Source organism: Oncorhynchus mykiss, chromosome 17 (assembly GCF_057628025.1).
Source record: "Oncorhynchus mykiss isolate SJ-2025 chromosome 17, ASM5762802v1, whole genome shotgun sequence".
NCBI lineage: Eukaryota > Metazoa > Chordata > Actinopteri > Salmoniformes > Salmonidae > Oncorhynchus > Oncorhynchus mykiss.
Genome location: NC_143038.1, coordinates 71271333 through 71294073, shown reverse-complemented (window position 1 = coordinate 71294073; position 22741 = coordinate 71271333). Strand labels below are relative to the sequence as shown.

The 22741-nt window shown below is 42.2% G+C and overlaps 1 protein-coding gene across 4 annotated transcripts in view; it reads right to left on the bottom strand.

Annotated features, from left to right (window-relative positions):
* Nucleotides 1-5186: 5186 nt before the first annotated feature.
* LOC110494787 (glutaminase kidney isoform, mitochondrial) overlaps nucleotides 5187-22741 on the bottom strand; it is a 43666-nt gene continuing 26111 nt past the window's right edge. For 2 of the 4 annotated variants that reach the window (XM_090206481.1, XM_036950909.2), the window contains 11 exons: nucleotides 19034-19066; nucleotides 18785-18843; nucleotides 18585-18651; nucleotides 17861-17911; nucleotides 15529-15705; nucleotides 11737-11868; nucleotides 11462-11554; nucleotides 9559-9620; nucleotides 9279-9355; nucleotides 9050-9113; nucleotides 5187-8707 (listed from right to left, as the gene is read on the bottom strand). In XM_090206481.1, coding sequence (XP_090062607.1) covers nucleotides 8545-8707; nucleotides 9050-9113; nucleotides 9279-9355; nucleotides 9559-9620; nucleotides 11462-11554; nucleotides 11737-11868; nucleotides 15529-15705; nucleotides 17861-17911; nucleotides 18585-18651; nucleotides 18785-18843; nucleotides 19034-19066 — 978 coding nt within the window. In that variant the 3' untranslated portion in view covers nucleotides 5187-8544. Of the gene's footprint in view, nucleotides 8708-9049; nucleotides 9114-9278; nucleotides 9356-9558; nucleotides 9621-11461; nucleotides 11555-11736; nucleotides 11869-15528; nucleotides 15706-17860; nucleotides 17912-17943; nucleotides 18014-18584; nucleotides 18652-18784; nucleotides 18844-19033; nucleotides 19067-22741 lie in introns of those variants that run through there. The other 2 variants (XM_090206482.1, XM_090206483.1) reach the window with 2 other exon arrangements.

Below are 22741 nucleotides of genomic sequence, written 5' to 3'. Positions count from 1 at the left end.
TACACTCTAACCACTAGGCTACCCTGCCGCCTCTACACTCTAACCACTAGGCTACCCTGCCGCCTCTACGCTCTTACCACTAGGCTACCCTGCCGCCTCTACACTCTTACCACTAGGCTACCCTGCTGCCTCAACACTCTAACCACTAGGCTACCCTGCCGCCTCTACACTCTAACCACTAGGCTACCCTGCCGCCTCTACACTCTTACCACTAGGCTACCCTGCCGCCTCTACACTCTAACCACTAGGCTACCCTGCCGCCTCTACACTCTTACCACTAGGCTACCCTGCCGCCTCTACACTCTAACCACTAGGCTACCCTGCCGCCTCTACACTCTTACCACTAGGCTACCCTGCCGCCTCTACACTCTAACCACTAGGCTACCCTGCCGCCTCTACACTCTTACCACTAGGCTACCCTGCCGCCTCTACACTCTAACCACTAGGCTACCCTGCCGTCTCTACACTCTTACCACTAGGCTACCCTGCCGCCTCTACACTCTAACCACTAGGCTACCCTGCCGCCTCTACACTCTTACCACTAGGCTACCCTGCCGCCCCAATGTGGAAACTGGTACTCGGTAATGTGTTGTATTTGCCACAAACATAACGCTTTGTATTGAGGGCGAAAAGTTAATCGCTTTCCCACATTTTTGCAGTATTACTTTAGTGCCTTGTTGCAAACAGGAAACTGGTTTTGAAATATTTTCATTCTGCACAGGCTTCCTTCTTTTCACTCTGTCAATTAGGTTAGTATTGTGGAGTAACTAAAATGTTGTTGATCCATCCTCAGTTTTCTATCACAGCCAGTAAACTCTGTAACTGTTTTAAAGTCACAATTGGCCTCATGATGAAATCATGTTCCTTTCTGGCAACTGGACGCGTGTATCTTTGTAGTGACTGGGTGTATTGATACACCTTCCAAAGTGTAATTAATAACTTCAACATATTCAAAGGGATATTCTATGTCTGCCTTTTTTTCTTCTTTTTTTTACCAATCTAGCAATAGGTGCCCTTTGCGAAGCACTGGAATACCTTCCTGGTCTTTGTGGTTGAATCTGTGTTTTAAATGAACTGCTCAACTGACGAGCAACCCTAGCTGTTAGAAGGATGGGAAGGGGTGGAAAACATGGTTTCCAGGAGTAGGGAGGTTGGGGGTGGAGACATGTTGGCTGGGTGGGGTTGGGGGTGGAGACATGTTGGCTGGGTGGGGTTGGGGGAATGGGATGGGAGGTTGGGGTGGAGACATGTTGGCTGGGTGGGGGTGGAGACATGTTGGCTGGGTGGGGTTGGGGGAATGGGATGGGAGGTTGGGGGTGGAGACACACTTCATCTTGTTTTGTTTTCCTGTTTATACTGAATATATGATTTATTATTAAACTCTGTAATTCTTACAGTTTTCTTCTTCTGAGTGGCAACCTATGGGTACCGGTTTATCAACATATAATTTGAAATGGATAATGTACCTGTAACCCCCCCCCCTGCTGATAGTGTATACAGCGCTGAATATCTGACATTGTTTTAAAGGTATCAGTTCAAAATATTTCATACAAGGTTTGTCTATGTTTACATTTGGTTACCATGGTGACATAATTCCGTGGCTGAAAAGAACATCACAACCCTCAAAATCAACTATTTATTTTCCACGTAGATTCCACGTCACAATACGTTGACAAATTACATTGAAACAACGTTGATTCAACCAGTTTTTGTCCAGAGGATAGTCTATCCCTGGGTCTCTCTTGTTTTGGCCATGGATGAATTGAGGATACACAACACATCGTCTCTCCTCAGATCTCTCTACAGTAAGTCTGACAGCACCTACTACCACTCAGTCTCTCCTCAGATCTCTCTACAGTAAGTCAGACAGCTCCTACTACCAAACCTGCGGAGGTACTCTGATCAAGAGAGGATGGGTCATGACTGAGGTAGGACCACAGACCTGGTGTGAAAGGAAAATAAAATGTAATTTGGTGTTCAGTATAAATTTGTGTATTTTTGCAGTCAGAGGACATGGTGTGTGGTGGTTGATCACAATATCTCTCAGTATGAAGGGACAGAGCAGTAGACCTCAGTCAGCAGTACATCTCAGTAAGCAGTACATCTCAGTCAGCAGTAGACCTCAGTCAGCAGTACATCTCAGTAAGCAGTACATCTCAGTCAGCAGTAGACCTCAGTCAGCAGTACATCTCAGTCAGCAGTAGACTCAGTCAGCAGTAGACTCAGTCAGCAGTAGACCTCAGTCAGCAGTACATCTCAGTCAGCAGTAGACTCAGTCAGCAGTACATCTCAGTCAGCAGTACATCTCAGTCAGCAGTAGACTCAGTCAGCAGTACATCTCAGTCAGCAGTACATCTCAGTCAGCAGTAGACTCAGTCAGCAGTACATCTCAGTCAGCAGTACATCTCAGTCAGCAGTACACCTCAGTCAGCAGTACATCTCAATGAGCAGTACATCTCATTCAGCAGTAGACTCAGTCAGCAGTAGACCTTAGTCAGCAGTAGACCTCAGTCAGCAGTAGACCTCAGTCAGCAGTAGACCTCAGTCAGCAGTAGACCTCAGTCAGCAGTAGACTCAGTCAGCAGTAGACCTCAGTCAGCAGTAGAACTGTCAGCAGTAGACCTCAGTCAGCAGTACATCTCAGTCAGCAGTAGACCTCAGTCAGCAGTACATCTCAGTCAGCAGTAGACTCAGTCAGCAGTAGACTCAGTCAGCAGTAGATCTCAATGAGCAGTACATCTCAGTCAGCAGTAGACTCAGTCAGCAGTAGACCTCAGTCAGCAGTATACCTCAGTCAGCAGTATACCTCAGTCAGCAGTAGACCTCAGTCAGCAGTAGACCTCAGTCAGCAGTAGACCTCAGTCAGCAGTAGACTCAGTCAGCAGTATACCTCAGTCAGCAGTAGAACTGTCAGCAGTAGACCTCAGTCAGCAGTACATCTCAGTCAGCAGTAGACCTCAGTCAGCAGTACATCTCAGTCAGCAGTAGACTCAGTCAGCAGTAGACTCAGTCAGCAGTAGACCTCAGTCAGCAGTACATCTCAGTCAGCAGTATACCTCAGTCAGCAGTACATCTCTGTCAGCAGTAGATCTCAGTCAGCAGTAGATCTCAGTCAGCAGTACATCTCAGTCAGCAGTAGACTCAGTCAGCAGTAGAACTCAGTCAGCAGTACATCAGCATTGAAGGTCCCCAAGAACACAGCGGCCTCCATCATTCTTAAATGGAAGACGTTTGGCACCACCAATACTCTTCCTAGAGCTGTCCGCCCAGCCAAACTGAGCAATCGAGGGAGAAGGGCCTTGGACAGGGAGGTGACCAAGAAGCCGATTGTCACTCTGATAGAGCTCCAGAATTACTCTGTGGAGATGGGAGAACTTTCCAGAAGGACAACCATCTATGCTCTTCCTAGAGCTGTCCGCCCAGCCAAACTGAGCAATCGAGGGAGAAGGGCCTTGGTCAGGGAGGTGACCAAGAAGTCGATTGTCACTCTGATAGAGCTCCAGAATTACTCTGTGGAGATGGGAGAACTTTCCAGAAGGACAACCATCTATGCAGCACTCTACCAATCAGACCTTTATGGTAGGGTGGCCAGACTACAGCCACTCCTCAGTTAAAGGCACATTACATCCCACTTGGAGTTTGACAAAAGCCACCTAAAGACTCTCAGACCATGAGAAACAACATTCTCTGGTCTGATGAAACTAAGATTGAACTCTTTGGCCTGAATGCCAAGCGTCACGTCTGGAGGAAACCTGGCACCATCCCTACGGTGAAGCGTGGTGGTGGCAGCATCATGCTGTGGGGATGTTTTTCAGCGACAGGGACTGGGAGACTAGTCAGGATCGAGGGAAAGATGAATGGAGCAAAGTACAGAGAGGTCATTGATGAAAACCGGCTCCAGAGCGCTCAGGACCTCAGACTGGGGAAAAGGTTTATCTTCCATCAGGACAACGACCCAAAGCACACAGCCAAGACAACGCAGGAGTGGCTTCGGGACAAGTCTGTGAATGTCCTTGAGTGGCCCCGCCAGAGCCCGGACTTGAACCCGATCAAACATCTCTGGAGAGACCTGAAAAACAGCTGTGCAGCGACGCTCCCCATTCAACCTGACAGAGTTTGAGAGGATCTGCAGAGAAGAATGGGAGAAACTCCCCAAATACAGGTGTGCCAAGCTTGTAGCGTCATACCTAAGAAGACTTAAGGCCGTAATCGCTGCCAAAGGTACTTCAACAAAGTACTGAGTAAAGGGTCTAAATACTTATGTACATTTTAAATTTCTATTTGATTACATTTTTTTTATGTGCCAAAAAAAAATGGTTTAACTTTGTCATTATGGGGTATTGTGATGTCATTATGGGGTACTGTGATGTCATTATGGGGTATTGTGATGTCATTATGGGGTATTGTGATGTCATTATGGGGTATTGTGATGTCATTATGGGGTATTGTGATGTCATTATGGGGTATTGTGATGTCATTATGGGGTACTGTGATGTCATTATGGGGTACTGTGATGTCATTATGGGGTATTGTGATGTCATTATGAGGTATTGTGATGTCATCATGGGGTATTGTGATGTCATTATGGGGTATTGGGTGTAGATTCCCGAGGGGAAAAAAACTATTTGATCCATTTCAGAAGAAGGCTGTAACAAAACAAAATTTGGAAGAAGTCAAGGGGTCTGAATACTTTCTGAGACACACTGTATATGATATGTACCGTGGATCAGGTAGGAACCATAGCTCCCATGGACACTGTTTTCCTTAGCAGATAAGTGCCAATATCACGTAAATGAGTACTCGTAGAATTCAAAAATATGCAGTATGATTCGTAAGCTTAAAACACAATGCTCAATACGTCACAATCCACCGACTGACGCTTATAAACGCTTATACAGCGAACTGTAGTGCTTTTCCTTCTAGAGATCATGGATTGAGGTTGAGAACCGTCATACACAGCAGGGACTTCGATGTTCAGCTTTCTCATGTTTGTTCCAACACAATAACACAAGACTTGGAAATGTGGCAATGAGACAAAAGACAACGGTGAACAGAGCTGGCCACTGGCCTGGTCACGTGGCCTCAGACTTCAACATCTCCACTTCTCCATCTGCTAAATGTCCTACTGTACACGGAATGAAAATAGACATCTGTATCAAAACACAAAGTCTGAGAGCAATGATCTATTGAAAACAAATTTTTATTGTCAACAAGTATATTTTTCCCTACATAGGAAATCCCCTTATATATATAATTCCATAACATTACCCATGGGGGTGAAAACATGAAAATGTTTAATAATAGATCATCTCTTTCATATTGCATACATTTTAAATAACCATGACATTAAAAAAAAAATGGTGATGAATTCAGGTGAAGAACAAGTTAACACACACACACACAGTGTTGCTAGAGAATACGCACAATAAAATAATCAGGTATTAGGAAATACACTTTCTTATTTACGTTTGAGTGAGCAATACAGTATTTAGACAAAGTCCAATTCAATGTTTGCAGACGTGCTCGATTTCACGGCAGAGACGTGGCTGTACGTCACCGTTTCTCTCATATCTCGGTTTCAACATTCCACATTCGTTGGTCCATGTATAACATCCATGGACAAACAGTCGATCTCTAATAAACTACAAATGGTATAAAGGTAAATAAAGTAAGTCACATACTTGTAGAAATAAGTAACTGAATATAATAAAACCCAGCTACGTACCAATGTCCATTCTAGCACACCACTTAGAATGCATGCCCAAACACATTGCTTCACTCTAAGTTATATGTTAATAAGTTATAAGTTACTTTGGATTTTGGAACTGAGCCCCAGGTACTCAAATGAGGCCAAAGACATCAAATCAAATGTATTTATATAGCCCTTCATACATCAGCTGATATCTCAAAGTGCTGTACAGAAACCCAGCCTTAAAACCCCAAACAGCAAGCAATGCAGGTGTAGAAGCACGATGATGACTGAAACAACAGACACCATGATATCTGAACCCCTCTTATCATTACTGAAACAACAGACACCATGATATCTGAACCCCTATTATCATTACTGAAACAACAGACACCATGATATCTGAACCCCGTCATTATTACTGAAACAATAGACACCATGATATCTGAACCCATCTTATCATTACTGAAACAACAGACACCATGATATCTGAACCCCGTCATTATTACTGAAACAATAGACACCATGATATCTGAACCCATCTTATCATTACTGAAACAACAGACACCATGATATCTGAACCCCGTCATCATTACTGGGTCTTAGAAGTGTCTGTCTGTTGCGCCCTTGTAGCACAACCTCATGTATCAGCTAATGCTAATCTTCACTGGTAAACCGCAAAGCCAACGGTGCTCTCTGATGCAGCATACACGTAAACACCAAGTGCACAGACGAGAACGACAAAGCTGTTTCTTGACAGACCAGCTGTGTGTTAATTGGCAAAAAGTCCCCCTCGCTAAAAAACACTACCAAGGCAACTCGCCTCTTTATATGTAGCCTGGTCCCAGATGTGTGTGTGCTATCATGTCCACTCCTGGTCGTGCCAAACGTGTTATGCCTTGATGGCACACAGACTGGTAACCAGCAGTGTTCATTTTGTCAGCTATTTTTTTTTGTTTCGTTTTTTTGTTTTGACTAAAATAGCTTTTAGTCTTTGTCAAATTTGAGCCATTTCATCCTTTTAGAAACTATCAGTCGACTAAAACTGGATAATTGTTGTGTAGTTTTAGTGATATTTTAATCAATGCATTTTCCACTAAATAACACATTTTTAGTCTTCTCCCTAACTTTGATCGTGTGCTTATTCAGCCTTGTCCAACTAGGCTTACTAGTATAGTGTGTATACCCTCCTATAACGTAGCTGGCAAAATTGCTATTGTGGAAGTAACAATAGCCGTGATTGGATACAGGTTAACCAATTAACAGCTGTGGTTTTCTACCCATCATAACCGCCAGAGGGGGTTTAATAACAGTGACTCGATTGAAAAAGGGGGAGAATCAGAGCTTTCCAACGAAGACAGAATTATTGCTGTATTCCTGATATTCAGTAAATAGCAGTAGTATTTCCAATCGGAAAAAAAGCCACTGCGACTTTTATTTGCGTACCGTGAGAGCGGCAACACTAATGAATAGCAGCGCAAATGGCAACGTATAGCTTCGGATGTGATCAAAGTAAAAAATATCCAATATGAACATGATTGTTTCTTAACAGAATAGAGGTTAGTTACAATTTAGAAGTTATCTGAGCAGCAGTTAAACAAATAGACGATTGAAGCGACCGCCTGGGAGCTGTGTGTGTTGGAAAGACTGGTAGGGCTATAAACTCAAGTAGCCCGGGCGCATGACCGGTGTTATCAGCCAATAAGAGAATTTAATTAAATATTCTGCCAAGGTATGCATGCTTCTGATTGGACAAAACAGATTAGAAAGGGGCGTCACGTCAAATCTCGTTACATTTCCATCAACTCAAACGAAGAAAAACATTTGTCATAGTTATATTTTCGAGGGCACCTCGTCTCGTTATAGGCATAGTTTTAGTCAGGAAAAATAGAATGTCGACAAATATTTCGTCATAGAACACTGAACGTCCCGCTCACGATGTTGAACTTCTCCAACACTCACTCACAGGTCTCCTGTACATGTCCAGCCTCACTCTCAGGTGTCCTCCTGTATATAAATCCAGCCTAGGAGAGGAGTAAATATTGCATACAAGATAGGGAGTCTGTCCCAAAGATCTCTCCTTCCTCCCAAAGCGTGCATTTCACTGATTTGAAGAACACTGACTGGTATAAGAAATAAGGTGGAAACACCCACTAGCCCACGCCTCCACCAATCCAATGCTTTTAGATTTGTGGGAAGTAGTGAACAAGTGTACACTTCAGGAGAAAGTAGATATTATTGGGACACACCCAGGGACGTCAGAGAGACAAGTCCTGGGGGATGGAGTAACAATAAACTCTTAGGGGGAAAAAAAGGTTCCAAAAGGGTTCTTTTTGGTTCCAGGTTTAAAAATGTTTGGTTCCAAGTAGAAGAACCCTTTTGGGTGCCATGTAGAACACTCAGTGGAAAAGGGTTCTACATGGAACCCCAAAAGAGTTCTACCTGGAACCAAAAAGGGTTCTTCAAAGGGTTCTCCAATAGGGACATCCGATGAACCCTTTTAGGTTCTAGATACCCTTTTCTAAGCGTGTTGAGGGTTGTGTCCCTAATGGCATCCCCATTCCTTATACACACTACTAACCAAAACGAATGCACTAAAGGCCTATATAAAATAGAGTGCCACTTCGGACACTACCATTTGCAACTGAAAACTAAAATGAGTGTTTGTTATTGGACTTGAAGTCCCTCCGTGTTTCAGTACGTTTTCTTACGTTTGGGGCCTAATGATTTATCAAGTAGGAGTGCTGATCTAGGATCAGGTCCTCAATGTCTATAATTATCTGTTTCATTGCGGCAAAACTGATGGTAGATCAGCTCTTCTAATGGTAGAGCCTGATCCCAACGTCCCCCCCTGATCACACCATGCCTTCTACAGTCTCTAGTTTAGGGGGGATGGGGATGATATCAGCCACTGGTAGTCTGTCCTGTTCCTGGCAAGCCACCTGGTACTCCTGTAAGACCTTCACCACGGCACCGTGGCCAAACTGCAGGGCATCGTCCAGGGGAATGCTGCTCCACCTGGAGGGAGGTAGTAAAGATGAGTCAGAACAATGTCATATGTTACTCCACGCACTAACCTTTTCAGTAAAAACGACAGCCACAGAGGACAGAATGAGATGGAGAAATAAGGCATGAGGATATTCAGTGAGTCTAGATAGCAGAGCAGCTAAGGGGTGTTGTTACTGTAGGTTGGAGGCTAAGTCAACAGAGACCGATATAGGTGGATGAATGAATGGAGGGGTGGAAGAATAGAGGGGTGGATGAATGAACGGAGGGGTGGATGAATGAACAGAGGGGTGGATGAATGAACGGAGGGATGGATGAATGAACAGAGGAGTGGAGGAATGAATGCTACAGTACCTATCTTTCACAAAGGGGTTCACTTTGCAGGTGTCTGTTAGGAACCGTACCACTTCTACATGACCTGAGGACAAAACAGGGGTAACACACACGCAATGCCTTATGATACACTTCTAGTGCATTATAACACTTGCTAGAAGCTGACATAACAACTAGGTAGCTGTAACATCACTATGATGCATTATAAGACATAACATCAACTAGGAGCCACCAATGGATTGCAGCTCACCTTCTGCTGCAGCCACGTGTAGAGCTGTCCTAGAGTCATAGTCTTTCAGCTCCATGTCCATCGAGGACAGAGCAAACCTGAGAGGACAGGATAGGAGACCAGTGATATTCTACATAACATTCCTCATTTCCAAGAGGTTTACTGTGAAGGACTGCTCGCGAGGAGAGAGTGCCATCTACAGCAGGTGACGAGAAGTAAAACGAACAATACAATTACTTTGCATTAATTTAATAACCAGGTTGGTGTCTACATATAGCCTCCTAGATGACGGTTATTTTACCTTCTGAGGGCTGACACGTCTCCACTGTAGGCCGCAAACATCAAGTTCACCACAGACTTGTTCTACAGATATAGCAGAGATAAACACAACTTAGACTGGATGGGACACTGGCACACAGCTACATAACCATTCATAGGACACAGCTACATAACCGTTCATAGGACACAGCTACATAACCATTCATAGGACACAGCTACATAACCGTTCATAGGACACAGCTACATAACCGTTCATAGGACACAGCTACATAACCGTTCATAGGACACAGCTACATAACCATTCATAAGACACAGCTACATAACCGTTCATAGGACACAGCTACATAACCATTCATAGGACACAGCTACATAACCATTCAAAGGACACAGCTACATAACCGTTCATAGGACACAGCTACATAACCATTCATAGGACACAGCTACATAACCGTTCATAGGACACAGCTACATACTGGGGCTCTCTCATGCCGTCCCTGGAGGAGGTGCGTCACCTGAGTGGGTTGAGTCACTGATGTGGTCATCCTGTCTGGGTTGGCCCCCCCCCCCCCCCTTAAGTTGTGCCGTGGCGGAGGTCTTTGTGGGCTATACTCAGCCTTGTCTCAGGATGGTAAGTTGGTGGTTGAAGATATCCCTCTAGTGGTGTGGGGGCTGTGCTTTGGCAAAGTGGGTGGGGTTATATCCTTCCTGTTTGGCCCTGTCCGGGGGTGTCCTCGGAGTGGGCCACAGTGTCTCCTGACCCCTCCTGTCTCAGCCTCCAGTATTTATGCTGCAGTAGTTTATGTGTCGGGGGGCTAGGGTCAGTTTGTTATATCTGGAGTACTTCTCCTGTCCTATTCGGTGTCCTGTGTGAATCTAAGTGTGCGTTCTCTAATTCTCTCCTTCTCTCTTTCTCTCTCTCGGAGGACCTGAGCCCTAGGACCATGCCCCAGGACTACCTGACATGATGACTCCTTGCTGTCCCCAGTCCACCTGGCTGTGCTGCTGCTCCAGTTTCAACTGTTCTGCCTTATTATTATTCGACCATGCTGATCATTTATGAACATTTGAACATCTTGGCCATGTTCTGTTATAATCTCCACCCGGCACAGCCAGAAGAGGACTGGCCATCCCACATATGCTCTCTCTAATTCTCTCTTTCTTTCTCTCTCTCAGAGGACCTGAGCCCTAGGACCATGCCCCAGGAATACATGACATGATGACTCCTTGCTGTCCCCAGTCCACCTGACTGTGCTGCTGCTCCAGTTTCAACTATTCTGCCTTATTATTATTCGACCATGCTGATCATTTATGAACATTTGAACATCTTGACCATGTTTTGTTATAATCTCCACCCGGCACAGCCAGAAGAGGACTGGCCACCCCACATAGCCTGGTTCCTCTCTAGGTTTCTTCCTAGGTTTTGGCCTTTCTAGGGAGTTTTTCCTAGCCACCGTGCTTCTTCACCTGCATTGCTTGCTGTTTGGGGTTTTAGGCTGGGTTTCTGTACAGCACTTTGAGATATCAGCTGATGTACGAAGGGCTATATAAAATAAATTTGATTGATTGATTGATTGATTGATAACCGTTCATAGGACACAGCTACATAACCATTCATAAGACACAGCTACATAACCGTTCATAGGACACAGCTACATAACCATTCATAGGACACAGCTACATAACCATTCAAAGGACACAGCTACATAACCATTCATAGGACACAGAAACATAACCATTCATAGGACACAGCTACATAACCATTCATAGGACACAGCTACATAACCATTCATAGGACACAGCTACATAATAATTCATAGGACACATCATAACAAAAGCAAACTTAAACCTCACTTTATGTTTTAGCAAATATGATAAATTGTTGTTATGTTTACCTTATAACTCTCTTAAGTCCCAAAATCCCTTACCCTATCATCCCCGTCCTGCCTTCGAGGGTCCTGCTTCTTGACAAAGTGTCTCAGGTTGTCATAGTTGTGGAAGTTAAACGAAGACACCAGCTCCTGAAAAACCAAAGCATGTCAAAAAGACAGTTCAGTCTCCGGTACAACATCGAGAGGCAGAAACATTATGTACGTGGTAACACTATTGAAGGGTACCTACATACAGACTTTATAACACATTCATAACCTGTACATAGGGAGATATTATTTATAACACCTGGAAATAAAGCTAGTAACGTTACCTGGCAGAAGTGTATTCCCCGGACACTGTTTCCAACCTTGTCTAAAGGAGGTGACCAACACATCACTCCCATGACGTTAGGGACAACCAACAGAACCGCTCCAGACACCCCAGACTTTGCAGGCAAGCCCACCTGAGAAAAAACCATACAGGGACCATACATAGTTATGATAAAACATGTCAGTTTAAGCCTCCAACAAAATCTTTTTTTTTTTTTTTAAAGTGGCCTTAATTTGACCAATACATGTTTAAAAGGTTTACGTTACCAAGACTATACGTTACTAAGACTATACGCTACCAAGACTATACGTTACCAAGACTATACGCTACCAAGACTATACGTTACCAAAACTATACAATACCAAGACTATACGTTACCAAGACTATACGTTACCAAGACTATACGTTACCAAGACTATACGCTACCAAGACTATACGTTACCAAGACTATACGCTACCAAGACTATACGTTACCAAAACTATACGTTACCAAGACTATACGTTACCAAGACTATAGGTTACCAAGACTATACGTTACCAAGACTATACGTTACTAAGACTATACGTTATCAAGACTATACGTTATCAAGACTATACGTTATCAAGACTATACGTTACCAAGACTATACGTTACCAAGACTATACGTTACCAAGACTATACGTTACTAAGACTATACGTTATCAAGACTATACGTTACCAAGACTATACGTTACCAAGACTATACGTTACCAAGACTATACGTTACTAAGACTATACGTTACCAAGACTATACGTTACTAAGACTATACGTTACCAATACTATACGTTACCAAAACTATACGTTACCAAGACTATACGTTACCAAGACTATACGTTACCAAGACTATACGTTACCAAGACTATACGTTACCAATACTATACATTACTAAGACTATACGTTACCAAGACTATACGTTACTAAGACTATACGTTACCAAGACTATACGTTACCAAAACTATACGTTACTAAGACTATACGTTACCAAAACTATACGTTACCAAGACTATACGTTACCAAGACTATACGTTACCAAGACTATACGTTACCAAGACTATACGTTACCAAGACTATACGTTACCAAAACTATACGTTACCAAGACTATACGTTACCAAAACTATACGTTACTAAGACTATACGTTACTAAGACTATACATTACCAAAACTATACGTTACCAAGACTATATGTTACCAAAACTATACGTTACTAAGACTATACGTTATCAAGACTATACGTTACCAAGACTATACGTTACCAAGACTATACGTTATCAAGACTATACGTTACCAAAACTATACGTTACTAAGACTATACGTTACTAAGACTTTACGTTACTAAGACTATACGTTACCAAGACTATACGTTACCAAAACTATATGTTACCAAAACTATACGTTACTAAGACTTTACGTTACTAAGACTATACGTTACTAAGACTATACGTTACCAAAACTATACGTTACCAAGACTATACGTTACTAAGACTATACGTTACCAAAACTATACGTTACTAAGACTATACGTTACCAAAACTATACGTTACTAAGACTATACGTTACCAAGACTATACGTTACCAAAACTATACGTTACTAAGACTATACGTTACCAAAACTATACGTTACTAAGACTATACGTTACCAAGACTATACGTTACTAAGACTATACGTTACCAAGACTATACGTTACCAAGACTATACGTTACCAAGACTATACATTACCAAGACTATATGTTACCAAGACTATACGTTACCAAGACTATACGTTACTAAGACTATACATTACCAAGACTATACGTTACCAAGACTATACGTTATCAAGACTATACGTTACTAAGACTATACGTTACCAAGACTATACGTTACCAAAACTATACGTTACTAAGACTATACATTACCAAGACTATACATTACCAAGACTATACGTTACCAAGACTATACGTTACCAAGACTATACGTTACCAAGACTATACGTTATCAAGAATATACGTTACCAAGACTATACGTTACCAAAACTATACGTTACCAAGACTATACGTTACCAAAACTATACGTTACCAAGACTATACGTTACCAAGACTATACGTTACCAAGACTATACGTTATCAAAACTATACGTTACCAAGACTATACGTTACCAAGACTGTACATTACCAAGACTATACGTTACCAAAACTATACGTTACCAAAACTATACGTTACCAAAATGTTACCAAAACTATATGTTACCAAGACTATACGTTACCAAGACTATACGCTACCAAAACTATACGTTACCAAAATGTTACCAAAACTATACGTTATCAAGACTATACGTTACCAAAATGTTACCAAAACTATACGTTACCAAGACTATACGTTACCAAGATGTTACCAAAACTATATGTTACCAAGACTATACGTTACCAAGACTATACGTTGCCAAGACTATACGTTACCAAAATGTTACCAAAACTATACGTTATCAAGACTATACGTTACCAAAATGTTACCAAAAGTATATGTTACCAAGACTATACGTTACCAAGACTATACGTTACCAAAATGTTACCAAAACTATACGCTACCAAGACTATACGTTACCAAGACTATACGTTACCAAAACTATACGTTCCCAAAATGTTACCAAAACTATATGTTACCAAGACTATACGTTACCAAGACTATACGTTACCAAGACTATACGTTTCCAAGACTATACGTTACCAAGACTATACGTTACCAAAACTATACGTTACCAAGACTATACGTTACCAAGACTATACGTTACCAAAACTATACGTTACCAAGACTATACGTTACCAAGACTATACGTTACCAAGACTATACGTTACCAAAACTATACGCTACCAAGACTATGTTACCAAGACTATACGTTACCAAGACTATACGTTACCAAAACTATACGTTACCAAGACTATACGTTACCAAGACTATACGTTACCAAGACTATACGTTACCAAAACTATACGCTACCAAGACTATATGTTACCAAGACTATACATTACCAAGACTATACGTTACCAAAATGTTACCAAAACTATACGCTACCAAGACTATGTTACCAAGACTATACGTTACCAAGACTATACGTTACCAAAACTATACGTTACCAAGACTATACGTTACCAAGACTATACGTTACCAAGACTATACGTTACCAAAACTATACGCTACCAAGACTATACGTTACCAAGACTATACTGTATAACTACTATATAACTACTGTATAACTACTATATAAATACTGTATAACTACTATATAACTACTATATGCCTACTGTATAACTACTATATAACTACTATATGCCTCCTGTATAACTACTGTATAACTACTATATAACTACTGTATAACTACTATATAACTACTCTATAACTACTGTATAACTACTATATAACTACTGTATAACTACTATATAACTACTGTATAACTACTATATAACTACTATATAACTACTTTATAACTACTGTACAATTACTATATGATTACTGTATAACTACTATATAACTACTGTATAACTACTATATAACTACTATATAACTACTGCGTAACTACTATATAACTACTATTTAATTACTATATGACTACTGTATAACTACTGTATAACTACTATATAACTACTGTGTAACTACTATATAACTACTATATAATTACTATATGACTACTGTATAACTACTATATAACTACTATATAACTACTGTATAACTACAATATAACTACTGTGTAACTACTATATGACTACTGTATAACTACTATATGACTACAGTTTGACTTACATGGAAGGCCATCTGCCCAGAGAAGTCGTACATGCCGCAGGAGTGCATGAGACTCAGGGTGTTCCGTACGGCCTCGGCACTCAGCACCCGCTCGCCTGTGATTGGGCAGATGCCCCCATGGGCCAGCGTGGCGGCCATGACACTCCCAGACTCACAGGTCACCTCTATGGAACACAGCTGAAAGGAAATAATTTATTTACTCAAACATCGAGAGAGTGTCTACTGTGTCTACAGTGTCTGTGACTCGGTGTCCGTGACTCAGTGCCCGTGACTCACTGCCCGTGATTCAGTGTCTGTGATTAGGTATCTGTGACTCAGTGTCTGTGTCTACAGTGTCTGTGACTCGGTGTCCGTGACTCACTGCCCGTGACTCAGTGTCTGTGATTCGGTATCTGTGACTCAGTGTCTGTGACCCAGTGTCTGTGACTCAGTGTCTGTGACTCACTGCCCGTGACTCAGTGTCTGTGATTCGGTATCTGTGACTCAGTGTCTATGACTCAGTGTCTGTGACTCCTCATACATATTGTATAGAGGTGGTGCTCTATGACATTTTCCAGTAATAAATCATCATGATAAATTAGTAGAAATATTCAACATATACAGTGCCTTGCGAAAGTATTCGGCCCCCTTGAACTTTGCGACCTTTTGACACATTTCAGGCTTCAAACATAAAGATATAAAACTGTATTTTTTTGTGAAGAATCAACAACAAGTAGGACACAATCATGAAGTGGAACGACATTTATTGGATATTTCAAACCTTTTTAACAAATCAAAAACTGAAAAATTGGGCGTGCAATATTATTCAGCCCCTTTACTTTCAGTGCAGCAAACTCTCTCCAGAAGTTCAGTGAGGATCTCTGAATGATCCAATGTTGACCTAAATGACTAATGATGATAAATACAATCCACCTGTGTGTAATCAAGTCTCCGTATAAATGCACCTGCACTGTGATAGTCTCAGAGGTCCGTTAAAAGCGCAGAGAGCATCATGAAGAACAAGGAACACACCAGGCAGGTCCGAGATACTGTTGTGAAGAAGTTTAAAGCCGGATTTGGATACAAAAATATTTCCCAAGCTTTAAACATCCCAAGGAGCACTGTGCAAGCGATAATATTGAAATGGAAGGAGTATCAGACCACTGCAAATCTACCAAGACCTGGCCGTCCCTCTAAACTTTCAACTCATACAAGGAGAAGACTGATCAGAGATGCAGCCAAGAGGCCCATGATCACTCTGGATGAACTGCAGAGATCTACAGCTGAGGTGGGAGACTCTGTCCATAGGACAACAATCAGTCGTATATTGCACAAATCTGGCCTTTATGGAAGAGTGGCAAGAAGAAAGCCATTTCTTAAAGATATCCATAAAAAATGTCATTTAAAGTTTGCCACAAGCCACCTGGGAGACACACCAAACATGTGGAAGAAGGTGCTCTGGTCAGATGAAACCAAAATTGAACTTTTTGGCAACAATGCAAAACGTTATGTTTGGCGTAAAAGCAACACAGCTGAACACACCATCCCCACTGTCAAACATGGTGGTGGCAGCATCATGGTTTGGGCCTGCTTTTCTTCAGCAGGGACAGGGAAGATGGTTAACATTGATGGGAAGATGGATGGAGCCAAATACAGGACCATTCTGGAAGAAAACCTGATGGAGTCTGCAAAAGACCTGAGACTGGGACGGAGATTTGTCTTCCAACAAGACAATGATCCAAAACATAAAGCAAAATCTACAATGGAATGGTTCAAAAATAAACATATCCAGGTGTTAAAATGGCCAAGTCAAAGTTCAGACCTGAATCCAATCGAGAATCTGTGGAAAGAACTGAAAACTGCTGTTCACAAATGCTCTCCATCCAACCTCACTGAGCTCGAGCTGTTTTGCAAGGAGGAATGGGAAAAAATGTCAGTCTCTCGATGTGCAAAACTGATAGAGACATACCCCAAGCGACTTACAGCTGTAATCGCAGCAAAAGGTGGCGCTACAAAGTATTAACTTAAGGGGGCTGAATAATTTTGCACGCCCAATTTTTCAGTTTTTGATTTGTTCAAAAAGTTTGAAATATCCAATAAATGTCGTTCCACTTCATGATTGTGTCCCACTTGTTGTTGATTATTCACAAAAAAATACAGTTTTATATCTTTATGTTTGAAGCTTGAAATGTGGCAAAAGGTCGCAAAGTTCAAGGGGGCCGAATACTTTCGCAAGGCACTGTACACATTATCACAGCATCACAGTATCACAGCATCACAGCATCACAGTATCACAGCATCACAGTATCACAGCATCACATTATAAGTACTATCTTGAGGATGTATCGTTTACCTGGAAGTAGAAGTCCAGTGCATCAATCATTTCTGCCCCACGAGGAAAACACTGCAGATGGAAACCAGTTTATAATATCATTTCTGCCCCACGAGGAAAACACTGCAGATGGAAACCAGTTTATAATATCATTTCTGCCCCACGAGGAAAACACTGCAGATGGAAACCAGTTGGTAACATAATTTCTGCCCCAAGGTGGAAAACACTGCAGATGGAAACCAGTTGGTAACATAATTTCTGCCCCATGAGGAAAACACTGCAGATGGAAACCAGTTTAGAATATAATTTCTGCCCCAAGGTGGAAAACACTGCAGATGGAAACCAGTTGGTAACATAATTTCTGCCCCACGGTGGAAAACACTGCAGATGGAAACCAGTTTATAATAGCAATAAGGCCTGATGGGGTGTGGTATATTGCGGCAAAAATCTGTTCTTAGGCGTGCCGTATCGCGGAGTATATGTGCCAAAGCCTGGTTAATAAAACAACCACTGACCAAGCTCCAAGCTAATTAGATTCAGATGTGTGTAATTAGGCTGATGTATTCAACAAACAGGATGATACCGGCCTTCACACACCCACCCTCTCACTCCATTACAGTAACAAAATGTGGAAAAAGTCAAGGGGTCTGAATACTTTCCAAATGCACTGTACATGTTCCCTTTTGGTTTTTTATTTTCATTCAAAGCTATTAAAACAAGTTCCACACTCTCTACCTTTACTGACCTTCTTCTCTTTGAGGTAATATCCAATTGCAAAATTTCTGTCGCCTGTTTCTTTTTCAGACTGGAACCTGAGAGACACAAGAGACCAAAAAAAAGAGTCCATGACAACATCACATCAATAATGCAACGAAGAGAAACTGTTTTAGAAATGTTTTTTTTTCTTTTTTTCTGGCAAATTAAGACATTAGCAAAAAAACTCACGTGGCATTGCTGAACCCCACGTACTCTTGACCAGCCATCTTCTTGATGAAATCCATCACCTGAGGACAAAAGATGACTGATTTAGTTATTCTCCCGTGGCAAAGACAAGAGAAATGCTGGCGTAGGGTGGGGTGGCGTGGTATTGTGTCAAGATTGTATTGTGTGTTCTACTAAACGCTATTGTATATGTGTCAATGTCAGGTGAGATGTACGGAATGACATGAATGATATGTACAGTATATTACTTACATAGTCAAACTTCTCTGCCTTGTTTGAGCCAGGCTAGTGACACAGAGAAGGGGGAAGAACAGACATAAACAACATTCATGTAGCGTAAAAGCAACGTGGAAGACACTCACATTAAAAGGCCTTTAGCTAAGTCAACCACAGGGTAGCAGTCTTCTTAAGGACTTTAGAATTACAGGCTGAACAATTTACTATAGTATTAGGCTCTGTATCTGTCCTCGTGCTCCTAGACCTTAGTGCTGCTTTTGATACCATCGATCACCACGTTCTTTTTGAGAGATTGGAAACCCAAATTGGTCTACACGGACACGTTCTGGCCTGGTTTAGATCTTATCTGTCGGAAAGATATCAATTTGTCTCTGTGAATGGTTTGTCCTCTGACAAATCAACTGTTAATTTAGGTGTTCCTCAAGGTTCCGTTTTAGGACCACTATTGTTTTCACTATATATTTTACCTATTGGGGATGTCATTCGAAAACACACACAAACATGTTAACTTTCACTGCTATGCAGATGACACGCGACTGTACATTTCAATGAAACATGGTGAAGCCCCAAAATTGCTCTCGCTAGAAGCCTGTGTTTCAAACATAAGGAAGTGGATGGCTGCAAACGTTCTACTTTTAAACTCGGACAAAACAGAGATGCTTGTTCTAGGTCCCAAGAAACAAAAAGATCTTCTGTTGAATCTGACAATTAATCTTGATGGTTGTACAGTCGTCTCAAATAAAACTGTGAAGGACCTCGGCGTTACTCTGGAACCTAGTCTCTCTTTTGACGAACATATCAAGACTGTTTCAAGGACAGCTTTTTTCCATCTACGCAACATTGCAAAAATCAGAAACTTTCTGTCCAAAAATTATGCTGAAAAATTTATCCATGCTTTTGTTACTTCTAGGTTAGACTACTGCAATGCTCTACTTTCCGGCTACCCGGATAAAGCACTAAATAAACTTCAGTTAGTGCTAAATACGGCTGCTAGAATCCTGACTAGAATCAAAAAATTTGATCATATTACTCCAGTGCTAGCCTCCCTACACTGGCTTCCTGTTAAGACCAGGGCTGATTTCAAGGTTTTACTGCTAACCTACAAAGCATTACATGGGCTTGCTCCTACCTATCTCTCTGATTTGGTCCTGTCCTACATACCTACACGTACGCTACGCTCACAAGAAGAAGGCCTCCTAATTGTCCCAAGAATTTCTAAGCAAACAGCTGGAGGCAGGGCTTTCTCCTATAGAGCTCAATTTTTATGGAATGGTCTGCCTACCCATGTGAGAGACGCAGACTCGGTCTCAACCTTTAAGTCTTTACTGAAGACTCATCTCTTCAGTGGGTCATATGATTGAGTGTAGTCTGGCCCAGGAGTGGGAGGGTGAACGGAAAGGCTCTGGAGCAACGAACCGTCCCTAGGAGGGGTGCTGACGTGATCTTCCTGTCTGGGTTAGCGCCCCCCTTGTGTTGTGCCGTGGCGGAGATATTTGTGGGCTATACTCGGCCTTGTCTCAGGATGGTAAGTTGGTGGTTGAAGATATCCCTCTAGTGGTGTGGGGGCTGTGCTTTGGCAAAATGGGTGGGCTTTGGCTGTGCTTTGGCAAAATGGGTTATATCCTGCCTGTTTGGCCCTGTCCGGGGGTGTCATCGGATGGGGCCACACTGTCTCCTGACCCCTCCTATTTCAGCCTTCAGTATTTATGCTGCAGTAGTTTGTGTCAGGGGGCTAGGGTCAGTCTGTTTTATCTAGAGTATTTCTCCTGTCTTATCCGGTGTCCTGTGTGAATTTGAAAGTATGCTCTCTCTAATTCTATCTATCTTTCTTTCTTTCTCTCTCTCGGAGGCCTGAGCCCTAGGACCATGCACCAGGACTACCTGGCATGATGACTCCTTGCTGTCCCCAGTCCACCTGGCCGTGCTGCTGCTCCAGTTTCAACTCTTCTTCCTGCAGCTATGGAACCCTGACATGTTCACTGGATGTGCTACCTGTCTCAGACCTGTTGTTTTCAACTCTCTAGAGACAGCAGGAGTGGTAGAGATACTCTCAATGATCAGATATGAAAAGCCAACTGACATTTACTCCTGAGGTGCTGACTTCTTGTACCCTCGACAACTACTGTGATTATTATTATTTGACCCTGCAGGTCATTTATGAACATTTGAACATCTTGGCCATGTTCTGTTATAATCTCCACCCAGCACAGCCAGAAGAGAACTGGCCACCCCTCATAGCCTGGTTCCTCTCTAGGTTTCTTCCTAGGTTTTGGCCTTTCTAGAGAGTTTATCCTAGCCACTGTGCTTCTACACCTGCATTGCTTGCTGTTTGGGGTTTTAGGCTGGGTTTCTGTACAGCACTTTGATATATCAGCTGATGTAAGAAGGGCTATATAAATACATTTGATTTTATATTATTAATGATGTCCCAATAACCAGGACTTTAGGACACAGGAGGCTGTACATTTGTATTATAGTATTATTAATGATGTCCCAATAACCAGGACTTTAGAACACAGGAGGCTGTACAAATTATTATTATTATTTTTTAAAATATTTTTTTTACCCCTTTTTCTCCCCAATGTCGTGGTATCCAATTGTTAGTAGCTACTATCTTGTCTCATTGCTACAACTCCCGTACGGGCTCGGGAGAGACGAAGGTTGAAAGTCATGCGTCCTCCGATACACAACCCAACCAAGCCGCACTGCTTCTTAACACAGCGCGCATCCAACCCGGAAGCCAGCCGCACCAATGTGTCGGAGGCTACACCGTTCACCTGGCAACCTTGGCTAGCGCGCACTGCGCCCGGCCTGCCACAGGAGTCGCTGATGCGCGATGAGACAAGGAGATCCCTACCGACCAAGCCCTCCCTAACCCGGACGACGCTAGGCCAATTGTGCGTCGCCCCACGGACTTCCCGGTCGCGGCCGGTTACGACAGAGCCTGGGCGCGAACCCAGGGACTCTGATGGCACAGCTGGCGCTGCAGTACAGCGCCCTTAACCACTGCGCCACCCGGGAGGCCGGCTGTAAATTTTTACTATAGTATTATTAATGATGTCCCGATAACCAGGACTTTAGGACACAGGAGGCTGTAAACTTTACTATAGTATTATTAATGATGTCCCGATAACCAGGACTTTAGGACACAGGAGGCTGTACATTTTTACTATAGTATTATTAATGATGTCCCGATAAAAAGGACTTTAGGACACAGGAGGCTGTACATTTTTATTATAGTATTATTAATGATGTCCCGATAACCAGGACTTTAGGACACAGGAGGCTGTACATTTTTACTATAGTATTATTAATGATGTCCCGATAAAAAGGACTTTAGGACACAGGAGGCTGTACATTTTTATTATAGTATTATTAATGATGTCCCGATAACCAGGACTTTAGGACACAGGAGGCTGTACATTTTTACTATAGTATTATTAATGATGTCCCTACTAATATTGTACAAGGTGACAAAAGAAAGCAGTGTGTACGATATATAGCAGCTTGTAAAGATAGTGGTAACGATTTTCATGAAGTCTCAGCAGTTTACAGACACTTTCAACAGTACACCTGTTCCAAATCAACAGCACCTGGTCTGAAACAAGTACAAGTACATTATGAGTACAAGTACATTATATATCACTGATCAAGCACTGATAGGGTGGATTTGCTTGTGAAATAACATTGTTTTACTGTATACAAATTCAATAGCATTGCAGT